This window comes from Nerophis lumbriciformis, linkage group LG10, assembly GCF_033978685.3.
Source record: "Nerophis lumbriciformis linkage group LG10, RoL_Nlum_v2.1, whole genome shotgun sequence".
NCBI lineage: Eukaryota > Metazoa > Chordata > Actinopteri > Syngnathiformes > Syngnathidae > Nerophis > Nerophis lumbriciformis.
Genome location: NC_084557.2, coordinates 20,783,137 through 20,803,548, shown reverse-complemented (window position 1 = coordinate 20,803,548; position 20,412 = coordinate 20,783,137). Strand labels below are relative to the sequence as shown.

Below are 20,412 nucleotides of genomic sequence, written 5' to 3'. Positions count from 1 at the left end.
GGGGGTGATCAAGGGTGATGGGTCAAATGCAGAGAATAATTTCGCCCCACCTAGTGTGTGTGTGACAATCATTGGTACTTTAACTTTAACTTTACTTACTTTTGTTTCCAGTGGGAAGTCATTAATATGTATTTACTTCTTTTAAATGGACAGTAATGTTATACACGCTTTACACTACTCATATTGTATCAGTGTCAAAATAAACACCTCTTTCCAAGCATTGAATCGTCTTTGTCAATTTACAAAGAAAAGGTTAATTTCCTATGGAAACAGAACGACGAGTTTCGTGGTTGCCATGGAGACGTATCACATCTATGTGAGAGCAGGAAGAAAGAGTGAGAGGGGAGTCGCTTTTCTTCTTTTTTTTTTGTGTGGTTGTTGCCTTACAAAGCAGAGCACTTTGAAACGATGGACTTACCAGAAACTATCAGAAGACGTTTGGAGGACCTTTCTCGGAACGTCTTTGTGGACCAGAGTCAGGCTCCGTCGAAGGAGAGGCGCACGTCTTCAGCGCACGGTAACGTCAACACGCAGCTAGCATAGCAGCGAGCTAGCATGGCTGCTATGCTAGCTAACCACGCGGATGTTTGGAGTGTTGTCTGTAGCTTTTCGTTTACTGAAGAATTTTTTATTTTTTTTAACCTTCGTTGCTTTTCAGACAGGCGTGTTTTGTCCAGCCTGCCCCTCCAGATGTCTCTCTTCTTTAACATGTGGTTCTTCCCCCTGTGGTGGATCAGTGAAACTGTCATGTTGCACCTTAAAGTAAGAACACCTTTCATCATATCATCTTTTCGACAACTGTTTCTAATATCTCTGATGTACTGTAGCTTTTAGGGTTTTAAAATATATTACAAATATTATTTTCTACAGTTAGCTTTGAAATCACCCAAAGCAGAAAACAAAGTGCATTACTGTTTGTTTGGTTTATTTTATTTCATTTTATAAACCTTTATTTATAAACTGCAACATTTACAAACAATCGAGAAATAATAATCAAAATAAGTACAAAAACAGTACAAATCAGCGCCAGGGGGTTGTAAACTCAATAAAGTAACTAAAATAGAATACAATATATATATATATATATATATATATATATATATATATATATATATATATATATATATATATATATATATATATATATATATATATATATATATATACAGTGTGGCAAAAAAAAGTATTTAGTCAGCCACCAATTGTGCAAGTTCTCCCACTTAAAATGATGACAGAGGTCTGTAATTTTCATCATAGGTACACTTCAACTGTGAGAGACAGAATGTGAAAGAAAAATCCAGGAATTCACATTGTAGGATTTTGAATTTATTTGTAAATTATGGTGGAAAATAAGTATTTGGTCAATAACAAAAATTCAACTCAATACTTTGTAATACAACCTTTGTTGGCAATAACAGAGGTCAAACGATTACTATAGGTCTTTACCAGGTTTGCACACACAGTAGCTGGTATTTTGGCCCATTCTTCCATGCAGATCTTCTCGAGAGCAGTGATGTTTTGGGGCTGTCGCCGAGCAACACAGACTTTCAACTCCCTCCACAGATTTTCTATGGGGTTGAGGTCTGGAGACTGACTAGGCCACTCCAGGACTTTCAAATGCTTCTTACGGAGCCACTCCTTCGTTGACCGGGCGGTGTGTTTGGGATCATTGTCATGCTGGAAGACCCAGCCACGTTTCATCTTCAAAGCTCTCACTGATGGAAGGAGGTTTTGGCTCAAAATCTCACGATACATGGCCCCATTCATTCTTTCCTTAACACGGATCAGTCGGCCTGTCCCCTTAGAAGAAAAACAGCCCCAAAGCATGATGTTTCCACCCCCATCCTTCACAGTAGGTATGGTGTTCTTGGGATGCAACTCAGTATTCTTTTTCCTCCAAACACGACGAGTTGAGTTTATACCAAAAAGCTCTATTTTGGTTTCATCGGACCACAAGACATTCTCCCAATCTTCTGCTGTATCATCCATGTGCTCTCTGGCCAACTTCAGACGGGCTTGGACATGCACTGGCTTAAGCAGGGGGACACGTCTGGCACTGCAGGATTTGATTCCCTGTCGGCGTAGTGTGTTACTGATGGTAACCTTTGTTACTTTGGTCCCAGCTCTCTGCAGGTCATTCACCAGGTCCCCCCGTGTGGTTCTGGGATTTTTGCTCACCGTTCTCATGATCATTTTGACCCCACGGGATGAGATCTTGCGTGGAGCCCCAGATCGAGGGAGATTATCAGTGGTCTTGTATGTCTTCCATTTTCTGATAATTGCTCCCACAGTTGATTTTTTCACACCAAGCTGCTTGCCTATTGTAGATTCACTCTTCACAGTCTGGTGCAGGTCTACAATTATTTTCCTGGAGTCCTTCGACAGCTCTTTGGTCTTGGCCATAGTGGAGTTTGGAGTCTGACTGTTTGAGGCTGTGGACAGGTGTCTTTTATACAGATAACGAGTTCAAACAGGTGCCATTAATACAGGTAACGAGTGGAGGACAGAAGAGCTTCTTAAAGAAGAAGTTACATGTCTGTGAGAGCCAGAGATCTTCCTTGTTTGAAGTGACCAAATACTTATTTTCTACCATAATTTACAAATAAATTCTTTAAAATTCCTACAATGTGAATTCCTGGATTTTTTTTTCACATTCTGTCTCTCACAGTTGAAGTGTACCTATAATGAAAATTGCAGACCTCTGTCATCATTTTAAGTGGGAGAACTTGCACAATCGGTGGCTGACTAAATACTTTTTTGCCCTACTGTATATATATATATATATATATATATATATGTATATAACAAAGTGCAAAGCCATAGGCTCACACAAGTTCAGTAAATAATTTAAATTTGGAACACAGCATCATCGTTTTCACAGCTTTTTGGTTGTTAGAGGTAGAGAGTGTTTTAACGTAGAGTTATAATTCTTGTTTAAAGGCACAAAAAACAAAAACTTACATTTATGAATATAAAACTTAGCCAATAGTATAATGAGGTTGCAAAGGTAAAATTCCTTTTCAAATTTTTTTCATACAGTCTAAATCCAAATAGCACATCTTTAAAACAAAGCACACATTTGTCATGAATATTGTCCAGGATGAAGCGACAGATGAAACAAAGTGTATTACGTAAACAAATGGTGTGGAGTAGTACAGTAAATAGGTAGATTGATCCCTATAGGTTGTATTCACTTGTCGTCACGTCCGGCTCGTTAACCATGCCAGGCAAGAAGTGGTTGGCCAGCGAGCGTCAGTTGTCAGAGCGTTTTGTGCGACATTTTGCCCTTTTAGAAGAAAAATGTCCTATTCTTGCGTTGTTTGGCTTTTATAACCGCTCAAATCGAAAAAAGGATAACAGTTTCTTTAGAGTTCCCTCGAGAGGTAATCAAGGAGGGTGAAAGAGTGCAAGATTTTACGAAAAAAGTGGCACACATTCTAGTCAAAGACGGCAGAGTCGAAGAACATCGAGATATATACACAAAGATTTGGGGTTTTGCTCTCAAAAACCTCCTTTTTCATCTGTTTTGTCGTGTAGAATGATATCTCCAACACCAGATACCGTATTTTTCGGAGTATAAGTCGCACCGGAGTATAAGTCGCACCTGCCAAAAATGCATAATAAAGAAGGAAAAAAACATTATGCAACTTTCATAAACTATGAAAAAAACTGCGACTTATAGTCAGAAAAATACGGTAGTTCGACATGTCTGGGAACACGACTGCCGGATAATACTTCGAATCACTCGACAAATCTTATTTTGGTAACTTATAGGGATAGATTCTATTGCATAATTTGCACTTTTTGCTCGTATCTGTTTTTAATGGTAAAATCTAGGCCCCTTGCATACTACATAGTTCACACTCATGGAGTGAATTATATTTCTATAGCACTTTTCTCTAGTGACTCAAAGCGCTTTACATAGTCAAACACATTATCTAAGTTACATTTAAACCAGTGTGAGTGGCATTGGGAGCACGTGGGTAAAGTATCTTGCCCATGGACACAACGGCAGTGACTAGGATAGTGGAAGCGGGGATCGAACCTGGAACCCTCAAGTTACTGGCACTGCCGCTCTTATCAACCAAGCCACCCAATAGCCATTTGACTTGGCGGCCCACTACTTCGTTCATTTCTGTTCAAAAGTCACGTGTCCGAATACAACTTATATATCACTATCGGCTCAATACTGATGTTTATTGTTTTATACTTTGTTTATTTGGCTGTGTCTTCACTACTTGACGGTTTTGCTTACAGCATTTCCAAACTTTTACAACCTTAAAACCAACCTGGTTTATTTCTCATAATTATGTGCGGTGCATCCTTAATATAAATATTTGAATGACAAATAATAAATCTGAATTGGAATCTCAACCGATAAAACACCATTTTTATTTATGGAAATGTATGTTTCTGTTACATTGTTGTTATTATAAGTACATATTGTTATATTATTAACAAACATACAAGTTCTTGTTAAAGGAGGTTTTTGAGAGCAAAAACCCAAATCTTTTTGCACAACTGACTTTATTTTGTGCAAACAACTGAATGTAATAAAAGGAAATATAGTACCGGTAATAATATTACTATATTATGTCTTATACTGCATTTATATCAGTATTTCCTGTTCATTTTAATCAAGACATGTGGACCACTAAAAATAGATTATCTGTTCACCTCGCTTTTAAACACATTATAACACAATGAGTCTATAGAGCAGAATTTATCAGTGTTGCCAACTTCATGACTTTGTCGTTATATTAGCAGGTAATCAGACCCCTGTAGGTACTGTTAAAAAAGTGACTTGAAAATATTTTTGACTATCGCTCTTCTCAACGAGCAGCGAACAATTGCTGCCAGGGGCTGACAGAAGCGACAGAAAAACAGTTAATTTGTAGTTTTTGGACATATTTGTTTAACTTATTGTGTTTTTATACTCACTTTTTGCAAATGCTTCATTGCTAAATATGCAAATGCAGAGATTACATATACCTCAGTTCCGTCTGTTAACCAAACCACATTCCTGTATTGTATGTGTTATTTCTATCCTACTAGTATTCTGCTTTGCCGGACTACTACAAGTTCATCTTGGTGACTGTTCTTATCCTGATGACTGGGATTGAGGCCATTAGACTCTATCTTGGTTATGTGGGCAACATGCATGAAAAGGTATGACATCATAACAACATGTGGCAGAATGAAAGAATGCATTCCACTCACGTACATTTGTGGCAACAACAGCAATGCTGGTGCACGATTTTGAGGCAATTTTTCTGGTTTGTGAAAGGTGGCAGAGTTGGCTGGCTTTTGGCTGTTGAGCATCCTGCTGCAGTTGCCACAAATCCTCTTTCAGCTCTTCAATGAAGGCATTCTCATACAACCGCTGGAAAGAGGTGTTCACATTGTGCTAGCTCTTTTCATCCTCACTCAGGTATGCTGCTTCTTTTAATCATGGACATTCAAGGGGAACTGCACTATTTGGAATTGTGTCTATCAATCACAATCCTTATGGAATCATTTTAATGCATTCTAACTTGTAAATAAACACTATCAAAAGTCAACTAACAATGGCGCTCTATTCTGCCTATAAAGCGCTCAAAAAACATCCAAAAGCCTCCATCATTGTTTTATATAGACACTGTAAGTATATATGTTAGGTAATATCAGGCTCATTTATAATAACATGTACAATTTACAAATGTTGCTCATCTTAAGCATACGGTCATGTATTAATTTACCAGACGCATCACGTTTGCTTTTCCCGTCCACAACAAACACTAAGCATCATGCAGCAGTCTTGCTAAGTGATGAACAAGATATACAAACTTTGAACATAATAAAACAATCACTTACTGTACAATGTCTGTTCTCACTGGGATGCCAACTGATTGGATGTCATATTTTCCCATTTCCTCATGAAGGGTTTAAAAAAAAGTACCCCAGTTCGGCATCTTTTTCTGCCATTTCCAGGTATGAGTTGAATGTCAAAGTTGACCAACTTCTCGGTTTATGGCCACATTACTCTACTATCCAGGTGAGAGGATTGATCGAGAATCAACTTTCACGAGCAGCACGGTGGAGGATGGGGTTAGTGTGTCTGCCTCACAATACGAAGGTCCTGGGTTCGATCCTGCGCTCGAGATCTTTCTGTGTGGAGTTTGCATGTTCTCCCTGTGACTGCGTGGGTTTCCTCCGGGTACTCCGGCTTCCTCCCATCTCCAAAATACATGCACCTGGGGATAGGTTGATTGGTAACACTAAATTGGCCCTAGTGTGTGAATGTGAGTGTGAATGTTGTCTGTCTATCTGTGTTGGCCCTGTGATGAGGTGGCGACTTGTCCAGGGTGTACCCCGCCTTCCGCCCAAATGCAGCTGAGATAGGCTCCAGCACCCCCGCGACCCCGAACAGGACAAGCGGTAGAAAATGGATGGATGGAATCAACTTTCACCAGCTTAGAGGCGATACAGCAGCTTACCGGCTCAATTTGTCAATATCGCAGCATAAGCTAGTTAGCGCTCTGTGATCACGATGCCGCTAAAATAGTTTGTCTGCATTAGCACTTATAATAATAATAATAATAATAATATCGCTAATACTTGGTTAATATTCGAGTAGTGTATAGCTGCGGCTGCAGACACACTCTAAGCCCATTATAAGTTGCACCCACGAGGGTGACGACAACGGAAGTGAATAGTGTTTTAAAGACATGCCCACAGTGGCGCTGGCAAAGCAAGAGTGGACACTTGATTTGTAACCTGATCCAAGATGGCTAATGCAACGCACCATTGGTTATTATTTTGGTCATTTAATGTATTGCTTTTTCAGCTGATTATATCCAACCCTAACCCCAACTCCAACCCTAACCCAGATCCTAACCCAGACACCAAACCTAGCCCTAATCCTAACCTTAAAAGGGGACCTGCACTTTTTTGGGGAATTTTTAGCCTATCGTTCACAATCATTATAAGAGACAAGACAAACTTGTCTTTTTTTTATTTTTGTATTTCAAAGATGATCAAAAAACGCTTGCAAGATGGGGCGAATGGGAGTCACCGTTGTAACCTTCAAATCCCTCTATAACAACTTCAAAACCCTTCATCAATGTTTTATATACACACTGCAAGTATATATATATAATGTAGTAACAGACACGTTCATAACAATATTTAATATGTACAATATTTACTGTATTTTGGTCATTTTTAGCAATACCGGAACTTCTTTCCTCGGCGCAGTTATTTTCGTTTTCATAGCAGCGCACTTCAGACTTCAACAAACGTGTGTCCATACTTCCATGTTGTAATCATGGCAGACTTGGTAACAGACAACCAAGATGGCTATTTTTGGACAAATGAGGATTCACAACCTTTTCTTTTTGAAGCTGAATATACAGAGGATGAACTGCTGCTTATAGAACACTAACAGAGGATGAAACGTTGGAGCTGTAGCTGTCCTGCAAACCACCGCGTCCTTAATGCACTGTAGCGTACTTGCTAGCAAGCTAGCGACTAACAACCCTCCATGACGGCAAATAAAATGTTTTTTGCATATATCCTTATCACAGGAGAACGGGGAATAGCTAAACATGCTACACTACACACCGTAGGAGAATATGCTAACCACTAAAGTAGAGCTCATGAATGTAAAAGGTGGGAGAATTTATACAAATGTCAACTGTAAGGAAACCAAATATAGTATCAGTATATGGTCGATGCTAAAGTGATTAGATCGATATTTTTTACTTTCACAAAATCTTTTGTCGTTTTTGTTATTGTTTACAAACTCAGGTAACTAGTACCTGGACACAGGAGGGCTTTAAGGGCAAGTACGACATAATTTAACTAATCAATAGATACCCACATTTATAGTATTGCCCAAAACTAATGTAAAGTGTCCAGACAAGAAAATAATATGTGCTTAGTACATTTTGACAAAAGCGTAGATACACATATTGCCACAGAAAGTAACCAACTATTAACAGTAAATTAGCAAGTAGACAAATAATAGTTTGGAGAAAATAATACAACTGGAAATGACAGAATATGGCATGCACCTGGGGATAGGTTGATTGGCAACACTAAATTGGCCCTAGTGTGTGAATGTGAGTGTGAATATTGTCTGTCTATCTGTGTTGGCCCTGCGATGAGGTGGCGACTTGTCCAGGGTGTACCCCGCCTTCCGCCCGATTGTAGCTGAGATAGGCTCCAGCACCCCCCGCAACCCCGAAGGGAATAAGCGGTAGAAAATGGATGGATGGATAGCAAGTAGACAAATAATAGTTTGGAGAAAATAATACAACTGGAAATGACAGAATATGGCATGCACCTGGGGATAGGTTGATTGGCAACACTAAATTGGCCCTAGTTATTTAACCCCCAATTCCAACCCTTGATGCTGATTGCCAAGCAGGGAGGTAATGGGTCCCAGCATCAAGGGTTGGAATTGGGGGTTAAATCACCAAAAATGATACCCGGGCGCGGCACCGCTGCTGCCCACTGCTCCCCTGCTACCCATCCCCTTGTTCCCAGGGGGTGAACAAGGGGATGGGTCAAATGCAGAGGACAAATTTCACCACACCTAGTGTGTGTGTGAGAATCATTGGTACTTTAACTCATCGCATGGCCAACACAGATAGACAGACAACATTCAGGTGGGGACTTGTCCAGTGTGTACCCCGCCGTCTGCCCGAGTGCAGCTGGGATAGGCTCCAGCATCCCTCGCAACCCCAAGAGGGACAAGCGGTAAAAAATGGATGGATGTATATTTATATATATATATATATATATATATATATATATATATATATATATATATATATATATATATATATATATATATATAGTCATTTTATTTCAGACCCAGGGGGATCAATTTAAGTGGACCCCGACTTAAACAAGTTGAAAAACTTATTCGGGTGTTACCATTTAGTGGTCAATTGTACGGAATATGTACTTCACTTTGCAACCTACTAATAAAAGTCTCAATCAATCAATCAATCCATATCACAGAAGAAAAAACATACTACAACGATAAAACACAAATAAAAGAAATACAAGCAGAAATAACATAAATAAAAACTTGGATAAAAATTTAAAATAATAAACACTCCACAAGATTCAATAATGGATGGATGTTACCGCATACGTCAGAAGCCACATAGGGGCTTTGTAACCCGTTTTAAAATGGTTCTATTATCATTTACATACCAAATAATTAGGGCTGTCAAAATTAACAACTTAACTTGTAATTAATCACACAAAAAAATATATCGCAATAATCATGAATTTATTGTGACTGTACAAGCTCTTTTACTTTACGGTCAGTGATTACATCAATGTATACATAATTACAAAAATGAGGGAGGACACTCAAGACTGGCAAATTTCACTGCAAATTACAGCCTGAAATAACTTTTGATAAAACTGTCACCGAGTTTCGTGCAAATAAATGACATGTATTCAAGTAAAACGTTTAAAAACGTTCCTGGATGACATTGTGACAAAAAAAATTGCATCTGTGTACGAATATTGGGGTCTCAAGTATTAAATATGATGGTGAATAAACCACGTGTGATTAATCATGATTTATCCAAATTCCAAAATGTGATTATTTCTGATGAAAAAATATATTATTTGACAACCCTACAAATAATATATTGTAATATATAGTTATTGCAGGATGTGTATCTCAATAGGGATTTTAGGCCATAATACCCATTCCTAATGGACTTAATTGTCTTTGTCTTTTCCCATTAATATTAACAACATATTTATTTTGTCTTTTTTTCCTGCTAGGCCGTCGTTGGTTTTGTGGCTCTGCGGGACTTGGTCAGACACACAGAAAGTCAATTCCATCTGCACCAGTTTGACTGAAACATCCGTTTATCAACTTTTGGAACAAGCACCTCATTGATTCATTCAGAGAGAAAACATATTTATTTTTTTGTATTTTAGTCAGCATATTTCACCTGCAATTGTGATATGGTTTTGTGTACATTTGTAAATAATAAAAACATTATAAATGGATACTGCAAAAAGAAAAGTGTCAGTATTTCATGTTAGATCCAGGAAAGTTTGAAAACTCTTATCAGACATCATGATGTCATTGAGTGGGATCCTCCTGTAAACATCCATCCATGTGAATGTCCATTATCCCAGTAAGCAATGTACTCTACATAAGAGCAGACTGGGATATTCTGGCAACTGGCTCCTCTGAATGGGTACCTTTTTAGACATTTTCTTTGAAAGTGAGGAAATAAGAGATCCTCAGCCTCAAGCTCACCTGTTGTTTAACTTTGTGGGCGTGGATTACTTTGTCACAGGGGGTAAAACACCTTTTGTTTCCTTCCCTTCTAAAGCTCCATTCCACAGTCTAAGGAAAAACGAAAACACATGTGAACGCTTGATCTATAACTGCCATATCCCAACAAATACTAGCTTATACAGTAGCGTATATATGCACATAAATATAGTAGGGCTGTCTAAATTAGTTTAATACATTACTAATCTGATTAAAAGGTTCAATGCAGTTTCTGCATCATCTCTGGCAAAGCTTGATAAGATTTGAAATTAAATTGGAAGCTGTTGCAGTCGTGGTTGTATCGCAACAAAAGCAGGACACCTGATGTTCTGGCGGCTCAGTCAACAAGTTATATATATACACAGTATTTACATATATATAGATGATATGTCTTTTACCTGACCGCTTCTATGTTAGCTACCTCTCTTTGTTTATAATGTATATTTTCTGCTGGATCTACTCTCTATTTTATGCTGCCCTTTTTTTCTTTTTGCTGCAGCTGTTACATATACTGTAATATTGTACATGGTAATTGGGATTTGTTATATATTGTATATATTATATACAAATATAATATAATATAATATATCACTATATATTATATACTGTATATTAGGGGTGTGGGAAAAAATCGATTCAAATTCGAATCGTGATTCTCACGTTGTGCGATTCAGAATCGATTCTCTTTTTTTTTTAAATCGATGTATTTTTTATTTTATTTTATTTATTTATTTATTTTTTAAATTAATCAATCCAACAAAACAATACACAGCAATACCATAACAATGCAATCAAATTCCAAAACCAAACAACCCAGCAACACTCAGAACTGCAATAAACAGAGCAATTGAGAGGAGACACAAACACGACACAGAACAAACCAAAAGTAGTGAAACAAAAATGAATATTATCAACAACAGTATCAATATTAGTTACAATTTCAACATAGCAGTGATTAAAAATCCCTCATTGACATTATCATTAGACATTTATAAAAAAAATTAAAAAATAACAATATTTTCACAGTGGCTTACACTTGCATCGCATCTCATAAGCTTGACAACACACTGTGTCCAATATTTTTACAAAGATAAAATAAGTCATATTTTTGGTTCATTTAATAGTTAAAACAAATTTACATTATTGCAATCAGTTTTATTGCAATCAGTTGATAAAATATTGTCCTTTACAATTATAAAAGCTTTTTACAAAAATCTACTACTCTGCTTGCATGTCAGCAGACTGGGGTAGATCCTGCTGAAATCCAATGTATTGAATGAATAGAGAATCGTTTTGAATCGGGAAAAAAACGTTTTTGAATCGAGAATCGTGTTGAATTGAAAAAAAAAATCGATTTTGAATCGAATCGTGACCCCAAGAATCGATATTGAATCGAATCGTGGGACACCCAAAGATTCACAGCCCTACTGCATATATAATATATAAATATTACATATATGTTATATTTTGTATTGCTACTATGGTACATTTAGTCTACTTAATACCTGCATTATCCTTTCCACCCTTACCCTTTCCATCCTTTGAAACTGAGCTACTACGTGGAACAATTTCCCTTGTGGATCAATAAAGTTTGTCTAAGTGTAATATATTGTAGGAAAGCATATAGTGTATCCATCCCACAATTGGGAAATTATGTGGTTGCATTGCAGGTTCAAAAAGTCTACAAACAATAAGAGGGAAAATTACATAAAATACCAGAGCTTGCATTTCATATGTACCACTGGCATGCAGTATGCCCAGTGGTTACATAATGCAGGAAAGTTTAGTAGAATATGGCAGTCAGGTTTTATGATGGTTTGACTCTGGAACTTAACTGAATTGTTATTTATTATTGGGGAAAAATGACATTGTCCCAAAACATACCTACAGATCCACTTTACTTACTTCTTTAATTGCAGCATCAATTTGAAAGTAGCTTGGTTAGTAATCATAGGTGAGCCAAATTATGACGGTAAAACCAAAGTTAAAGAAATGTGTACCTGTTTCCTCTGAGGTCTGTGCACCCTAGTACAGGACCTAATACATTAGAGTAGGACATTGCTTTTCTCCGAGAAATTTCCAAGATGAGGTTTTCACGATTCCGCTTTCGAAATGGAAGAAGTTTCAGCAATCCAACTTAAATAAAATGACAGGAAAATTCGCCTTTTAAAACACATACAAGTATTTTAATGTAAAAAATAAATCATGCACAAAGCAAACAATAACCTGCTACAATAAATTGGTTTATCGTACGTTCTACCTTAAACATTTATTAATGAATAAGCGGTCTACTATAACACATTCTTAATTATTTGTCAAAGTAAAATTTGTGATACATAGCTCTTGTATAGGATGTCATAAGTGGTCAGGCAAGGTAAAGTCATTGTGTCAATATAGAGGACCAACCTTCTCCAACATCTCCTGCCTCTCTCTTATCTCGCCATTTTGTGTTGGATGTGTCTGCATGTACAGGGGGCAAATCCCGGTGGACATAGTAACGATTTTGGCCACGAAAGGAATTTGTCGCTCTGTAAACAGGGTGGCCAGTGAAATGATCAATGGTGATGCTTGACAGCAGATGCCTTGAAGGATCAATGTCAAATGAGAGTGACGCAGACAGCACAAATGAGAAAAATGTGAATATGAATTGACTAAATTAATAATTGATAGTCAAAAACTGGGTTTTTACCTGTCAGTTTCTGCACGGTCTGGTGATAGCTCTAAAAAGTAACACAAATTACTTTTCAGTTTCTGTGTGGAACTACTAAGTGTGCAAACCAAACATTAGAAGATGCAGCACTCACGAGAGTTGCAATGCTGCTGCTGCTGACTATGATGCTGCTGGTTTGGTTGACTACATTGTTGAAGGTTTGGAAAAAGAGCACTGAAGTGAAGCAGTTGCTGTTGACCATTATGCTGCTGGCTGGGGTGACTACATTTTTGAGTGTTTGGAAAGAGAGCACTTAGGTGCAGCAGCTGTGATGAGTATCTCCATTGTGCTGTGTCCCTTTGTTGGTCTGCTGGACGTAAACATTACACGCACTAGTCATTTATAGCCTATTCAGACAGGTGTCAAACTCAGATCTGGCCCGCCACAGGAAATAACGTGCATCAATAAAAGCACTTCATCCATCCATCCATCTTCTACTGCTTGTCCCGTTCGGGGTCACGGGGGGTGCTGGAGCCTATCTCCAATAAAGCACATAATCTTTCTTTCTAAATATTCGTTCTTTCAGTTTTGACAGAAAAACTTTAATATTATCTGATCATGCAACAAACATTGTATTAAAGGGGAACTGCATTCTTTGTGGAATTTTGCCTATCATTCACATGTCACGTTTGCTGTAGTCGTGATCCCAGAGTGCAGGTAAATCTGTATCTAATATCTTAACAAACAAAAGATGTGTGCAGCTAGGAGTACACCGAAAGCGTGAAGAACACAAATGCCGCAAGGCTAGTCAGTGTAATGAAGTAACATAGCTACTGCCACGCTCCACTGAGCTACTGCATCGTCTCTGAGTTAGAAAAAGTTAACACTAGATTAGAACTAATGCTTCGCACTTGTATAGTACAAAACACAAAACCAGTGAAGTTGGCACATTGTGTAAATTGTAAATAAAATAGAGTACAATGATTTGCAAATCATTTTTAACCTATATTCAATTGAATAGACTGCAAAAACAAGATACTTAACGTTCGAACTGGAAAACATAATTTTTTGCAAATATTAGCTCAATTGGAATTTGATACCTCCAACCTGTTTCAAAAAAGCTGGCACAAGTGGCAAAAAAACTGAGAAAGTTGAGGAATGCTCATCAAACACTTATTTGGAACATACCACAGGTTAACAGGCTAATTGGGAACAGTTGGGTGCCATCAATGGGTATAAAAGCAGCTTCCATGAAATGCTCAGTCATTCACAAACGAGGATGGGGCAAGGGTCACTACTTTTTGAACAAATGCAGAGCAAATTGTCCAACAGTTTAAGAACATTTCTCAATGAGCTATTGCAAGGAATATAGGGATTTCACCATCTACGGTCCGTAATATCATCAAAAGGTTAAGAGAATCTGAATCTGAAAAACATTGGATGCCCATGACCTTCGATCCCTCAGGCGGTACTGCATCCAAAACTGACATGAGTGTGTAAAGGATATCACCACATGGGCTCAGGAACACTTCAGAAAACCACTGTCGGTAACTACAGTTCGTCGTTACATCTGTAAGTGCAAGTTAAAACTCTACTATGCAAAGCGAAAGCCATTTATCAACAACACCCAGAAACGCCGCCGGCTTCACTGGGCCACAACTCATATACGATGGACTGATGCAAAGTGGAAAAGTGTTCTGTGGTCTGACGAGTCCACATTTCAAATTATTTTTGGAAACTGGACGTCGTGTCCTCTGGACCAAAGAGGAAAAGAACCATCCGGATTGTTTTAGGCGCAAAGTTCAAAAGCCAGCATCTGTGATGAAATGGTGGTGTATTAGTGCCCAAGGCATGGGTAACTTAGCCATCTGTGAAGGCACTATTAATGCTGAAAGGTACATACAGGTTTTGGAGCCACATATGTTGCCATCCAAGCAACGTTATCATAGACGCCACCAGTGTTGGGACTAACGCGTTACAAAGTAACGCGTTACTGTAACGCCGTTACTATCGGCGGTAACTAGTAATCTAACGCGTTATTTTTTATATTCAGTAACTCCGTTACCGTTACTACATGATGCGTTACTGCGTTATTTTGCGTTATTTTTTATGTAGTATCGGCTAGAAACTGAGAAGATCTGAGTGTTGCAGCGCTGCTGAAGAGGCGACAAAAAAGAGGCGCGCCGCGCGCTGTCTGTGTGTACGTGTGTGCAGGGCCGGCCCGTGGCATAGGCCGTATAGGCAAATGCTAAGGGCGCCGTCCATCAGGGGGCGCCACGCCAGTGCCACAAATGTTGGAGAAAAAAAAAAAAAAGTTGGTACTATTATTTCTAAATACAAAAAATAATCCCACGTTAATTAAAATGCAAAGTAAAGCCTATATAATAGAAATATTATTTGTTACAACATTACAACATTAATAGTCACTTTTCCACCCATTAGGTATAGTTGTAAGCCTAGTTGTTAAAGTGCACATCATTAATGTTAATTAAGCAATATGTATGTAAAAAATATTGTATTTCATATATTCATTTTTTATTTTTTGCATTCATTTATTTATTCATATTTTTTTTAATCTTGTTAACTATTCTGATTGTTAATTTGCTTTCTTTAAGTAAAAAAAAGGTCAAAGACAAAGCTATTTGGTTTCTTGTGAGTATATACAGTTCACTGCCGATGTGGGGGGGCGCCATCTAAAATCTTGCCTAGGGCGCCAGATTGGTTAGGGCCGGGCCTGCGTGTGTGTGTGTGTGTGAGTGTGTGTGTGTGGGAGGGGGCGTGTCTGTGTCTACTATCAAGACGTCATGGCGAACCCCGAAGCCGAGTTTCTTAAAATGGAGATATTTTCAGTACGTTTCTTTTATCGACCACAAAGAAAAGAACATTTTAGTTGAATGTAAGTTTCAAATATGCTGAAACAGCGACAAAAACAACATGCTTCGACGAAGCTAGTAAAGAGACACACACTTCACCTCCACCTCCAACAGCGGCTGGATTTTAATGAGGCACTGCACACTGAAGGTACACACACTATATAATGTATATAATTCTCTTATATACTCTTTCATTTTAGACTTTTAGAGTGTTTGATTATCACATCACTCTAAATGTTTAGACTATAAAGTTCACAAACCTAAAGAGGGATACTAGTGGGCCAGGCTAATATTTCCTTTTCTCTAAACTAAGTGGGGAAATGTGTAGAGTGTTCTGGGCTTCAGACATGATTTTATTTCAGAATTCCTTGAGAAAACGCTTGGTTAAGCTTTATGTATGTAGTAGAGATGCGCGGTTTGCGGGCACAACCGCGGAGTCCGCGGATTATCCGCGGATCGGGCGGATGAAATTTTAAAAAATTAGATTTTATCCGCGGGTCGGGTCGGATCGGGTCGGGCAATTGAAATTAAAAAAAATTAGATTTTAAATAGATTCAGGTGGGTGGCAGTTAAACCAATTCGGAAATATATATACATAGTTAAATGTTGTTACCCACATACGAAAAACGAGCAGGCACCTGCTGCATATGCCACAACAGAAGAAAAAAAAAGAAAAGAGATGGACACTTTTACGGAGCGGAGAAGGGACGCCTCGCCGGGGTCCGGGACCGAGGCCCCTTCCCCCGAGAGGGCCCCACCTGGAGCCGTAGCTGAGGCGATCCGCGAGAAGGGCCCGACGCACGTCCAGGGTCACTACCGCGCCCACCGCAACGACACCCCGCCTCGTCCGCCTTCGCCGCGGCCGGCGTCACGCGCAGCAGGTAAGCAGCTTACCTGCCCGCCACCGCCACGGGGGCTCGTAACAGGGGTCACTCCGCGCGCTCCGCCCGCGCAGCTTACCTGCCCGCCACCCCTGTTGCCGGGGGCGCGTAACAGGGGTCACTCCGCGCGCAGTGCGCTCACGAAAGGGGTGGGGCTCACCCTGGTTGATATAGAGAGCAGGACGGTGGCCATGGAAGTCGGAACCCGCTAAGGAGTGTGTAACAACCCACCTGCCGAATCAACTAGCCCTGAAAATGGATGGCGCTGGAGCGTCGGGCCCATACCCGGCCGTCGCCGGCAGCGAGATGCGCTTGGAGGTGCGCTCAGCGCGGCTCCCATATGATTGCGCACTGGTGTGCGTCTGGGTCGTGACAGCGTGGCACGCGAAAGTCTGTGCTGCATTGGATCAGTCTCCTTTCTTTAACAGGCAAAAGCTTTATAACCTCACCATACCTGCCAACTTTTGAAATCAGAAAAACCTAGTAGCCAGGGTCCAAGGGCCGCAGGCCCCGGTAGGTCCAGGACAAAGTCCTGGTGGAGGGTTCAGGGCTTCGCCCCCCGACGCAAAATGATTATTAGCACCCATTCATTTTATGGGTTGATTGGCATGTTAATTCTGTAAGCTAACTTCAATAGTTTGAAATTATTTTGACAGTCAATGCCAGTTATCCTGTCAACCTTTCACAAGACTTCAATTTGTTAATTGAAAGTATAAACAGTATAAACACTTTTTACAGTAAACAAATGGTAAAACAGTACTAAACAATTCCATAAAAAAAAATTGGTGTCATTATTAACTTTCTGTCCAAGCTTGTATAATCTACTGCCTTGTTCAATTGTAAAAAATATTCTGTGCCTAAAATTCACATTTCTATCACAATTATCATACTGTAAACATGGTAAGCTAACTTCATTAAAATTAATAGTCCTGTCAAGAGCATGGAATTACAATTCAAATGTAGTTTTTTTGTAAGCCTTTCAAAAGAATTCAAAATATGAAAAATTAATGAAAATTAATTTAAGCCATCAGACACTTGAAAAGTGGCACATCACATCTCTAATGTAATCATTTGAACTTTTCAACAGAAATAGCACTGCAAAAATATTAAGGACATACTTCTGTATTTTGGTAGTTATGCTGTCAACATTTAACAAGATTTCTTCAACTTGGACTTGAAAGCATAAATAGTATAAACACTTTTAACAGTATGTCGTGCTGTGAAATACAGCCGACAGGATTGCGCACCAAACACGAAGCAAGGCCAAAGCGCATGCGGTGCAGGAGAACAAAGGACTTCTTTCATTTAAGGTTTGTGATAAACCATCAAACTAATTCGTTAAAAGGACTCCATAGTAATATAAAGCGAATTTTTCTGGACATTATCATGCAAGAAAAGTTTATTTTTGGGACCGCGATCACCGCGTAATGATTTTTAAAGGTTGCATTACAAACATTTAACTGTCCCATGTGATCAGCCAGTGCGATTGGAAGTCCATGCTCAATTATTGCCTCCGTAAATAAAACTTCGGCATTTATCACATCCAAAGAATCTGTTTGGGCGACGAAAAACGTTGAAAGTTTTCCACTTGTATCGCTAGCAACGGCATTAGACTTGTGTTTTTTTGTCCCAACGTGGTCTTTTACATCGCTAATTCCTCCGTGTCCGATCGAAAAATCTTGTCTGCACAAGGTGCAATTCGCGTAGTTTTCACCCTTTTTTTTTTTTTAATTAATGAAAAACCGTATTTTTTATCACTGCAACCGTAACCCGGAATAGGTTGATGAAAACCGTACGAATTACGGGAAAACCGGAGTAGTTGGCAGGTGCCTCACTAATGCCTTGCATCGTCTATATTAGATATAACGGGCGGGTGCGGGCGGATGGCGGGCGGGTGCAGTTCTGATCAAACGCTACATCGGGTGGATGGCGGATGAAATATTTGCCTATCCGCGCATCTCTAGTATGTAGTGTGTGCCTTTCTTGTTTTACAGCTATGTTGTTATTATGCTGTTTGTTACTTATGTATGTTAAATTGCAGCTATTTAAAATAGTTTTGTCAATTTGTTCTGGTCTGAAACAAATTGGCCCTTTAAAACATATCTTTGTCTTTGTGTGTTGTATGTAGACCACATTGCTTAGCAGAGTTCAGTGATGCAAATGCATGTCAAGTTGATCAACACATTGTATTATTCTCCAGTGCAATAACAGTACTAAAATGAAGGCTAAAAGGGCATTAAATGGGGCCTTAAAAAAATTAAAAAATATATATAAGTAACTAAATAGTTACTTTTCACAGTAACGCATTACTTTTTGGTTTAAGTAACTGAGTTAGTAACTGAGTTACTTTTGAAATAAAGTAACTAGTAACGTAACTAGTTACTGGTTTTCAGTAACTAACCCAACACTGGTCGCCACTGCTTATTTCAGCAAGACAATGCCAACCAAGCCACTTGTTACAACAGCGTGGCTTCGTAGTAAAACAGTGCGGGTACTAGACTGGCCTGCCTGTAGTCCAGACCTGTCACCCATTGAAAATGTTTGGCGCATTATGAAGCGTAAAATACAACAATGGAAACCCCAGACTGTTGAACAACTTAAGCTGTACATCAAGCAAGATTGGGAAAGAATTCCACCTGAAAAGCTTCAAAAACTGGTCTCCTCAGTTCCCAAACGTTTACTGAGTGTTGTTAAAAGGAAAGGCCATGTAACAGTGGTTAAGAATGCTCCTGTGCCAACTTTTTTGCAATGTATTGCTGCCATTTAATTCTAAGTTAATGATTATTTGCAAAAAAAAATTAAGTTTCTCAGTTCGAATATTAAATATCTTGTCTTTGCAGTCTATTCAATTGAACATAAGTTGAAAGGGATTTGCAAATCATTGTATTCTGTTTTTATTTACGAATTACACAACGTATCAACTTCACTGGTTTTGGGTTTTGTAATATCATGGAGGCGATTGTACATTATTATTAGTGATGTCAAATGATTTTTTTTTGACAGCCGTAAGTAATATTCATATATTTTTACAGTTACAAACGGCCCTCTGAGGACAGCCATAACTGCGACGTGGCCCTCAATGAAAACGAGTTTGACACCCCTCAACTACATGCAAACTGATGCTTTACTGCAGGTACAAGTCAAAAAGCAACAATAAAACATTGGAGACAAAACGCACAACCTGGGTGAGGTGACAGAGCTACAATGGTGTTGATATTTGGACATGCCCTCTCGTAGCGATGCATGTTGGCTGCTGTCTTTGTGTCTTCTCGACAATCGCCCTAAAACAAGCACACAATAAGGCAGATTCAGTTAAAACGATTACACAAAAAATATTAAGAACATTTCCATAAAATCTTGTAGAGGGGTGGGATATGAGCCCAAGAAAAAACAATGAAGTTTGTTGTACATCTTTTTTTCATGTATTTTACTGCATTACTTTCTGTGTAAAAGACCAAAATACTGTAGGACTGCCATAAACAACAACTCTAAGGTGTCTCTTTTGCATAGCATTGTAGGTATGTGAACACACATGAACAAATAAAAATAAGTTAAAATGTATTTTAAGCAAAAGAGGTCATTGTAAATCTTATTTAGGGTTCATTTAAAAGAGTACTTCTCACATCAATTATGGTTGTAGTGCAAGTACTATTAAAAAATAACTACTAATTTCATCACAAGTTACTCAACAGTTATTCAGTACTTATA

At 38.7% G+C, this 20,412-nt stretch overlaps 2 protein-coding genes across 11 annotated transcripts in view; one reads left to right on the top strand and one right to left on the bottom strand.

Moving 5' to 3' along the window:
- The first annotated feature begins 337 nt into the window (after positions 1 to 337).
- Positions 338 to 10,026, top strand: tmem17 (transmembrane protein 17). Its single transcript, XM_061970066.1, has 5 exons — positions 338 to 517; positions 659 to 762; positions 5,056 to 5,169; positions 5,288 to 5,431; positions 9,796 to 10,026. Exons 1-5 carry the CDS (start codon positions 409 to 411, stop codon positions 9,871 to 9,873), a joined length of 549 nt encoding a protein of 182 aa, XP_061826050.1. The 5' UTR covers positions 338 to 408; the 3' UTR covers positions 9,874 to 10,026.
- The window catches only part of agbl2 (AGBL carboxypeptidase 2), a 25,700-nt gene continuing 15,231 nt past the window's right edge, over positions 9,944 to 20,412 (bottom strand). For 4 of the 10 annotated variants that reach the window (XM_061970059.2, XM_061970056.2, XM_061970058.2 and 1 more), the window contains 6 exons: positions 19,883 to 19,985; positions 13,105 to 13,320; positions 12,990 to 13,020; positions 12,707 to 12,882; positions 12,301 to 12,436; positions 9,945 to 10,372 (listed from right to left, as the gene is read on the bottom strand). In XM_061970059.2, coding sequence (XP_061826043.1) covers positions 10,309 to 10,372; positions 12,301 to 12,436; positions 12,707 to 12,882; positions 12,990 to 13,020; positions 13,105 to 13,320; positions 19,883 to 19,985 — 726 coding nt within the window. In that variant the 3' untranslated portion in view covers positions 9,945 to 10,308. Of the gene's footprint in view, positions 10,373 to 12,300; positions 12,437 to 12,706; positions 12,883 to 12,989; positions 13,021 to 13,104; positions 13,321 to 19,882; positions 19,986 to 20,412 lie in introns of all 10 variants that reach the window. The other 6 variants (XM_061970060.2, XM_061970064.2, XM_061970062.2 and 3 more) reach the window with 6 other exon arrangements.

What these genes read in the sequence shown, in the direction of transcription:
- tmem17 (XM_061970066.1), top strand. Translation starts at nt 409, where the DNA reads ATGGACTTACCAGAAACTATCAGAAGACGTTTGGAGGACCTTTCTCGG. An exon ending in CTGTCATGTTGCACCTTAAA is followed by an intron (nt 763 to 5,055) that starts GTAAGAACACCT and finishes CTATCCTACTAG; the next exon opens with TATTCTGCTTTGCCGGACTA. An exon ending in CTCTTTTCATCCTCACTCAG is followed by an intron (nt 5,432 to 9,795) that starts GTATGCTGCTTC and finishes TTTTCCTGCTAG; the next exon opens with GCCGTCGTTGGTTTTGTGGC.